General features: G+C 39.8%; 1 protein-coding gene across 1 annotated transcript; it reads right to left on the bottom strand.

The window, feature by feature from the left end:
* Positions 1-256: 256 nt before the first annotated feature.
* LOC113050121 (angio-associated migratory cell protein-like) lies at positions 257-7,883 on the bottom strand. Its single transcript, XM_026212813.1, has 11 exons — positions 7,534-7,883; positions 7,124-7,255; positions 6,923-7,042; positions 6,708-6,847; positions 6,479-6,623; positions 6,325-6,408; positions 5,335-5,450; positions 3,929-4,023; positions 1,845-1,935; positions 1,608-1,762; positions 257-720 (listed from the first exon to the last, which is right to left on the bottom strand). Exons 1-11 carry the CDS (start codon positions 7,622-7,624, stop codon positions 645-647), a joined length of 1,245 nt encoding a protein of 414 aa, XP_026068598.1. The 5' UTR covers positions 7,625-7,883; the 3' UTR covers positions 257-644.
* Positions 7,884-9,062: the final 1,179 nt, after the last annotated feature.

Below are 9,062 nucleotides of genomic sequence, written 5' to 3'. Positions count from 1 at the left end.
CATATTTAAATTTAATGCTGCAATCAACACTTTAAACTTTCATATTTCACTTTAATCACGACAGCCGTTACGGATTTAGTTTATTTGTGCAAGAGCATTTTTTCCCTCTGTCTTAAATTTGTTATTTTGGTGGCATTTTTGTCCCAAAGCCCGGCTAATTTCTGACCCTGACTTCAGCAGAAATGCATCTTGTTAGCAGACAGGTAGTGAAGTGCAAAGACCGCAAGTATTGGGACGAGCCCCTGGAGCGGACGCAGTGCAAATACTCAGCCTCTCAGCAGAGTTAACATCACTGCTGTGTTTATTCAACATCACATTTCAAACATTCTTCTAACATGCTACAAAGGAATAAAATTAAGGTTGTTTCAACATGACATTGATTAAATACAACAGATTGTATGGCCAACCATTCAGCACTGAACTTTTGCCAAGACAGTCCACAGGCAGTTGTGAATGTGTGTCTGCTAACAGTTTACAGCTAGTGGTGAGAGAAGAACGACAAAAGCTGTTCCTTAACCAGCAAACAGACACATAACAACAGCGAAAGGGAAGATCATTAATCTGACCATCCAACTGAACGATCTCGAAATAGTGGGGAGATATTCAGTTGCTGAAGTCACCCAGGATCCAGATGAAGACGGTGTCTATCGGTCGGGTCTCTGCAGGCAGAACACTTTGGCGTTATGGTCTCCTCCGGCGGTGACGGCGACTGACGCGTCTCTGTGAACACGGACCACACACACCAACATATGAAAGAGATACTGCACACATTTATATTTACAGTTAAAACTGCCAAATATCTTTAGTTGCGGTCATTTTACTTTGGTCAAAAATAACAGAAATCAAAGTGCACAAGATGCCAAAACCTTGCTATGGCTGCCCTGCGTCAATCAGTGCAACTCCAGGAGCGAGTGCTTACTGTACAAACACGAACATTTACTTCATATGCAAAGCAGCCCATTGAAAATCACACACACACACAAACACACACACACACACAAACACTTGCACATGGAGAGAAATAACACAAAGGCTTATGTACCACTAAAAGATTGTTAAATTAAATTTTTACATGCTACATTTAAATAATTTACTTTCTTGTTATGTTTTTGTGGACAAAATGACAAAACATTAAATTATTTAGTGGATAACTCAAGTGTACAATGACAGGGCAACTATGTTGCATATTTAACATGTTCTGTGGCATTCAGTATTAGATTTGGCTACTGGAATAGTCAAATCCTTATTTTTCAATAATTCTTATTTAAATAGAATTTATCTAATAATTTATCATTGATTTGAAATGTTGATGAAAGTAGACTTTGTGCACATCCCTAGTCTTAAAAAAAACAACACCAAAGAACAATAACCATTCTAATATCTAATTAGGTAAATGTGTTAACCATGTTAAACAGCTAACGGTCTAAAACATTGAATCTCCTGTTGATTTATTGACTTTGACAGCACTATTTACATCATTTACATTTCATAACATAACATTAACACTGTTCACTCTGTTCAGCGATTCGGAGCATTTCATCCTACAGACAATGACAACATCAACCGCCGTCCTACACAACTGGACACACTCAGTTTAACAGACTGACCTGTTCAGCACAAAGTCGAGGATCTCAGCCGAGTGTCCGTGGTACTCTGACATCATGACTCCTGATCTGGCGTCCCACAGAGTGACCACACCAGCCAGATTACAGGTGGAGATGACCGCAGACGCCTCCTCCCACTGCAGGTGCACTACACCCACCTGACAGACACACACACACACAGATTCAAAAACGCACGGGTGAAATGAGAAAAGTGCCTATATATGGATTCTAAGCTTTTACCTCATGTTTACACCGATGTCTGAGGCTCTGTGAATTCATATCATAAATGGCCAGGGTTCCGTCCAGATATGCAACAGCAACTAGGGGTAACCTGAAAGTCAAGTCATGGTTATTAACAGTGCTTCGTACGGTACAGATGTGTTGATGTTTGAGGTTGATTCAGGGGAACGTTCTCCTCTGGGCTGATGATTCCAGGCTGCAGCAGATTGTGGACTCATGCATCAGCTGCAGTGTTCATTTTGTCAGCTATTTTTATTTTAGTCTTAATGCTGTGTCAAATGCAACTTTTTATTTTTATCAAATTTAGTCAACCTTGTCCTGTTTTAGTTTTTATCAATTTTTTTTCGACTAAATGTCTGTGTATTTTAGTCTAGTTTTAGTCAGTGGAAACTTACACATTTTCATCATATTTTCATCTTATTCTATAATGGTTACATTTATGAAAAATATTTGGCTAAATTTTAATTGCAATGATTGTTGTGATTTGGAAAATTAATTTATACATTTTATTTTCTAAGTATGTTAGTGTTTTCAGATCACAGAAAGCACATTTGATTGTTTGACAGATTGCATAAAGCAAAAAGCCAGGAGGAGCACGTAATCAGAAAAACTCTGATTGGGGGATTTCAGCTGTTGATATCTGGCAACCGCAAACATGAACACTCATAGAGTCTTTCACAGCAGTCAGAAATGTTTTGGGTCGCCTTTTTTAAAAATAAATAAAATGATTTTGGTAATTATTTTTGTCCTTTTAACTACATTTTAATCTAGGTGTTTTTTAGTCCATGATATTGCATGTTTATTTAGTCTCAGTTATCATTTAAAGGGGTCATATGATGCTTTCTTAAAGATCAATATTTGGTGTATTTTAATGTTCAAAAAACACATTATTTTTCAAATACTGTACATTATTGTAGGTCCTCTATGCCCCGCCTCTTTTAAACGCATCATTTTCTACAAAGCCCCTCCTTCTGACAAGCACAATCTGCTCTGATTGGCCAACTGACCCAGTGCATTGTAATTGGCTGAACACCACAAGCACTCGTCAGAAATGTGACGCCCCTTTCCATAATCGAGAGCTTCATCTTTCAAAATAAATGTAAAGACATTCACATCAGTTCAAGCTGAAAGAGGAACAGATTGGCGTAACAGCCAGTGATGAAGCTCGTATGTGTTCACACGGTTAAGACAGCTAACCCCACTGTGATGTGAATGACCCTGTCTCTTTCTCTCTCTCACACACACACACACACACACACACACACAGGCAGACACACCACACAAAGCTCTGCATTTGAAAAGTCAATAGCAAATACTTCAACTAATAATAAAACAAACTTCCAGTAGCTAATTCAGAAGCTCCCATTGCCGTAGTAAAGTCAGAATGACCTCCTGTCCTAGGTTCACGAAATGGCTTTCCATAAACTGCGTTGCTGTTCTGTTGTGAGTAATCTTAAAGATTCCTAAATGCATCTACTTTCAGAGCAAATAAAGGTCTCTTGCTTTGTCCTAGATACACACACACACATCTCCCAGACACAACTGCTCCAACACTAACGGTGTTACTGAAACCACACCTTCTTTATTTGTGTGAACATTTGGGAGGCATTACACAAATATTCTCACATAGTGATGTAGACATGGGGGCGTGTTTAAACGAGGCATTTTGTGGGCCATGGCATGGAGTCTTAACTTTGATAAAGAATATCTCTTTGGATTTAAGATCATGCAGCTTATCTATGCAGCTTGTAAACACTCCAAAGAGAACGGAAAACTTGAAATCGCATCACGTGACCCCTTTACTGAGCTTATTATTGTCTCATCATAGTCTCGTTTTCATCAGGGGAAAAAACTGTGAGACGAACATTTTTCATATTAGTTTTCATTAACAAACGTAACACTAATTGGCTGTGATGGTACTGGATGCTATCATTGAGGTTAGTAGAGTAGCAATAGATCCACCAAATGTGGTTTGGACAACGATAAAGCACATCAAAACAAATCTAAGCCCTGTTTGAAATTACTTGTGTAAATAGATTCTTTATATATACATATTGAATTAATAGACTATTTGCTTTACTTACACATTACAAAATCCCACAGATTCCACAGAGTTGGAATCCTGCTCCTGCATGGAGTCTTTTGCTTCACTGATTTCACTGGAAAATGAGCATAACACCTAAAGAAAAAATAAATAATAATAAATCACATTACAGGGATCACACATGAAGCTCGATGATGGTGTTCGAGTGATGATCTACATCAGATTACATCAAGGTCCAGTGCTTGGAAATGAACCCAAACTGTAACTGGACACTCGTCACAGTGCTGCGGGAACGATCTCCTGGTGTTTTAACAAATAATGCTACCTATCAGTTTATGCTAACAACACTGTATTTATCTCACTGTAAGGGTAGGGTTAGGGTTAGGGTAGTGTACACGTTAATAAAGGATTTTGCTTCTGAATTATGCTAATAATGGAAGGTACCAAAATCTGACAGGGTTGCATGAATCGTCAGAACACCGGCACAACGAGACAAAACCAATAAAACCCATTACAAACGAGGCATTAGTACCATCCAGTGGGGACATAATTACGGATAATGACTTATACTGTCTTTTTACACAAAGTGTTTTGCGCTGTGTAAACATAAAACCATGTCTAAATTTGTGATAGAGAAATAACAAACAACAAGTACTACTCTACACTCCTCAAAACTGGCGTTTGAATCATCAATGGCAAATCCTTTAAATATAAAAACCTACTTACAGTCTGTGAGTCAGAACAGGCTTCTCTGTAGTCTACTCACCCAGGATCAGGGAACAGTCCTCATCCTCCATAAATACACTGCACACATCTGAATATTTGGGTTGAACTGTTCTGGAACAGTAGCATTACGCAAATCTTCCCACACAGTGACGTACACATGTGGGGCGTGTTTAAACGAGGCGATTTAGGAGGGCATGGACGAGTCTTAACTTTTATATAGAATATCTCTTGGTGTTTGAGACTTTAGTATTTGCAACTTTAGGGAACTTATCTATTCACAAACAGCTTGAAAACTAATTGAAATCGCATATGACCCCTTTAACCCCTTAACTGTCACATTTTTAAAAATTCACTTTGTAGTGCACGATCCAAACTTACATTTTTATAATTCATGAATGAAAATATTTTGTAACATGATATTGATGTACCATTTACATTGTAATGCAATGTCTGATTTTAAAATGGGTATTTAAAGGATGAATTTTGAGATTTTAAGTTTTCAGTCGATATATAATTTCTGATGATTTCTAAAATGTGATGGATAAAAAGGCAACAAAGAAGTCTTTTTTTACTGCACTACTACAGCCTCATCTGTCAGAGAAACTCTGCCGAAGCACCAGTCACAGGCTTCCCTGCTCCAGTACATAAACACATAACAAAGAAATACAGTATCTCAAGTAATAATAATACTGATGTCAGCACAGCCGTATCTCTCCTCACCTTCCCTGTGGATGTGTTGAAGAGTTTAGCCTGACCATCCACTGACCCGGTCAGGACCAGCGTTCCCTCTTTATTACACGCCACAGAGGTCAGCGCTCCCTGATGACCATCATGACCTGAGAAAACAACACGGCTTCAATCTCTTCTGTAGCATGAACATTGACATTTTCTGATGACAACCCAAATAGTTTCAGAGCCAACTCAATGTAACAGGACAACTCAATGTAACAAATAACTTTTTTTTTCTTATTTTTATTTTATGTGATTGTGTCATTCTCACATACTGTGCTTTTACAGAAGTCAAACACTCAAAAGTGCTGAAACATGTGACACAAAGTTCACTCTCACACTGTGTGACCAGATGCTTTATTTGGCTTTGCTTCAGTGTGTGTGATTAGACGCATGTGAGCACCAACCTGATCCAACTCAGATCTATTTCACTTCTTATTGTGCCTGAGTGATTTAAAATCACCTGAAAATCATTTTAGTCACATTTGCGATCGAAAAGTACGGTGTGTGATCCGGTCAGCATAAATGTGTTTGTGTTCAGGGGAGCTTCAAAGATTTCTACTTGCTTGTTTTTGCAGACATGTTGCTGTATTGAATGAATGCAATATTATTCAGATTCACTGATTCACCCTAGGGCTCTACACTGTGTTAATCTGGGCCTGGTGACTTCTGTGGTCAAACATCTCAAATGGCTTGACACTAAATTGATAGTAAAGAGCTTTAAACTTTTTCTAAACCTGTATGATACAAAATATGTTATTTTGAAGACTGCTTTTGTCCACAAAACAGAAGCATTACATTGGACCCCTGTGACGTGACAAAAACAAACACTAGGAGAGAAAAAAAAACCTATGGTTTTGTGCTATACAGGTTTAAAGCGACACGAGGGCGAGTAAATGCCAGAAGTTTCATTTACGTGTGAACCACCATCTGTAAAGGCACCAATGACTCTCGGAGGAAAGTGTGTGAAGGATGTATTACCTTTGATGACATAAACGGCATTGCCTTGTTTTAAGTCCCACAGACGTAAACTTCCGTCCTCGTAGCCCACAACTGCTCTCTTTCCTGTAAGACAGACAAACATTTAAAACAGTCAGTTAGTAACTCAGAGTCTTTGGACAGCCTCAGCTCTCACCGTCAGGAAGGATCTTCCCACTAGTCGCCTGGCAGTTGGGCCCTTGAAATGTCTTGCACTCTCCGCTCGGGATCTTCCACATCCAGACGTTCCCATCAGCTGTTCCGGCCAGCAGCACGGGAGCACAGGGATGCCACTCCAACCACTGCAGCGCAACACACACGCTTCAAATACTCTCCACAAACACCAGCAACGCAAGCAGAGCACCGGCGATGTGCTTCTAACTTACTTCCAGGTCTCCAACCTCAAAAGACCAGATCTCCTCCTTGTTCTCCACGTTCCAGACCTTAATGAGACCGCTCATATCACCAGACACCACCAGCTTGGAGTCGGAGCTGAACGCAGCACATGTGACCGAATCCTTGTGACCTGCAGTGAATCAGACAGAACCAGGTTTGTGCTGATGGACACAGAGCATATAAACGATGAAAGTCTTCTCCAGACCTGTGCATTCAAACAGCACGTCTCCATCAGACACGCTCCACACGAAGGCCCTGTCGTCCTCTCCGCCGGTGACAGCCAGACTGTTGCTCACGGGGTCCAAACTGACACAAAAGACAGAACCTGCGAATCAAAAACAGCATCCAGTAAGATCTCATGACGGAGGAGCGTTTCTCAGACGCTGAGGTGTGTGTGGAGAGTCACCCTTGTGTTTGGAGAAGGTCAGTTCACTGTCGTCCTGCTCAGACTCCATCTCATCCTCCGTCTCCCATCCGTCATCATCCACATTCCCAGCCTCCGCCAGATCTACATCCTCCAGCTCCTCCGCCAGATCCTCTGAACAAACACATGCATGTTTTTTTATATCTTTTTGAGGACGTGCTTTTTTATTTTTCATTCCAATCACAAACCAAAACATCACCCAAACATTTATTTTTTAATTACATTAAAATAAAACATTTATCATGTTAGCTATCTGTATTTATCGTGGGGACATCCTTACAGTGTCTCTCTCTCTCACACACACACACACACACACACACACACACACACACAGAGAGAGAGAGAGAGAGAGAGAGACACACCATGTAAAACATTCAGTGATAAACACACACCTGCGGTCTGTTCTGTGTCACCGAGATCAATAACCTCGATGATTTCTTCATCTTCGTACAGGTTCAGTGAATCTTCCTCAGGATTATCCATCAGTAATATATTTATTTCATTACGTTCCTAGTAAAGTTTTATCACGAGCTCTTTCCGCTTGACCTCGACTGAAAGGCGTTTCTAGGTTCTGTCCGTTACTCGCGATATTGTATTGAAGTCACGGTTCTATAAAAACGTGTTGTTAAATGTACTGTTTTCTGAATAATAAACCTACCGTAACGCGTTTTTTTTACGCTCTTGTATTTCACGTGCTCTTCCAGACAGCTCACGCTGACGTAAGACGTGGAGAACACGGTGACTGACAGCGCGTAAGCCAATCGCGCCCATTGTTTTCCTCAACGGAGTACTGTCGAAAGGCGGGACTTCCGGCTCCGACTGCTCTGTAATAGTCTGTCTATGGTAATAGTGCAGTCTGTGGCACTAGATGGCGTCGTCAGACAAATCACTCATACTCACATCTGAACTGAAATATGAGTTTAGTAGTCTGGATGGAAGATTTGTAATGTATTTGTATGCGAGCACCCCAAGCACTGCACATGTTCTGAGTCTCCCTCATCGATCACGATCCAATTCATCAGCTCATTAGTAGACGCTGAAAGGGGAAACATGTAAACATGAGCAGAGACTGATATGGGGCCTGTACCATGAAGCTGGATTAGGTGGCTAGCCAGCTATGTTTCAGCTTTGTTTCCGCCAAACCTGGGTTTTAGGTACTAAGAAAGTAGCTCGGCTTTAATCGGTGTTCGTTGCTCCGGGGCAGGTTATGTTCTGGATTCAAGATCTCAGACTGAAGCTGGACCAATCAGATGTGAGAGAAGTGACACATGTCTGACACAAAGTCACTCCAGTTTATGTTGCTCCAAATTAAAGGTCACTTATGCTTAAAAAAAAAAAAAAATAATAGATGTCTGGCTTTAATGATAATAACTCAGTCATTTTATGATTTATATAATTATTGTAATTCATATTATTATTTATCTCTTACACACAAGCAATTTTAGTTTAACAGTTATTATAAATTATTTTAAATAAATATTAATGTATACAGATCATGTAATGTAAATAAGCTGTATTATTAAAAGATTGCACCACTTTAAAAATTACAAATCTGACCTTACATGTTCAAGTTTCTATCACTATAAATTGTTCCACTTGTGACTACACTGATGGTGCAAGATCATTTATTTTATTAGTCCTCCTTCATTTGTCATATGACATTTAAATTTGTCATATTCTTCAATCTCTTAACCTTTAGCAAAACCTTTAACCTTTAGTTTTGAATATCGCTGGGTCTCTCACGAGAAGTAAATCAAACTTGCTTTGTATTGCAAGGCTCGTGATTGGCTGTTCGCCAGTGACGTCACACATTCATGTACACGCGCTCCACAAACTCAGGATCAAAGCCTGAGTTGACAAAGAAAGTTGATGAACAGCATCATGGTACCAATAAAGCCGGATTGGAGAGGTTTGGGTTGAT

Source organism: Carassius auratus, chromosome 31 (assembly GCF_003368295.1).
Source record: "Carassius auratus strain Wakin chromosome 31, ASM336829v1, whole genome shotgun sequence".
Classification (NCBI taxonomy): domain Eukaryota; kingdom Metazoa; phylum Chordata; class Actinopteri; order Cypriniformes; family Cyprinidae; genus Carassius; species Carassius auratus.
Note: the sequence above shows the minus strand (reverse complement) of the source record. Positions and strands in the feature narration are given on the sequence as shown.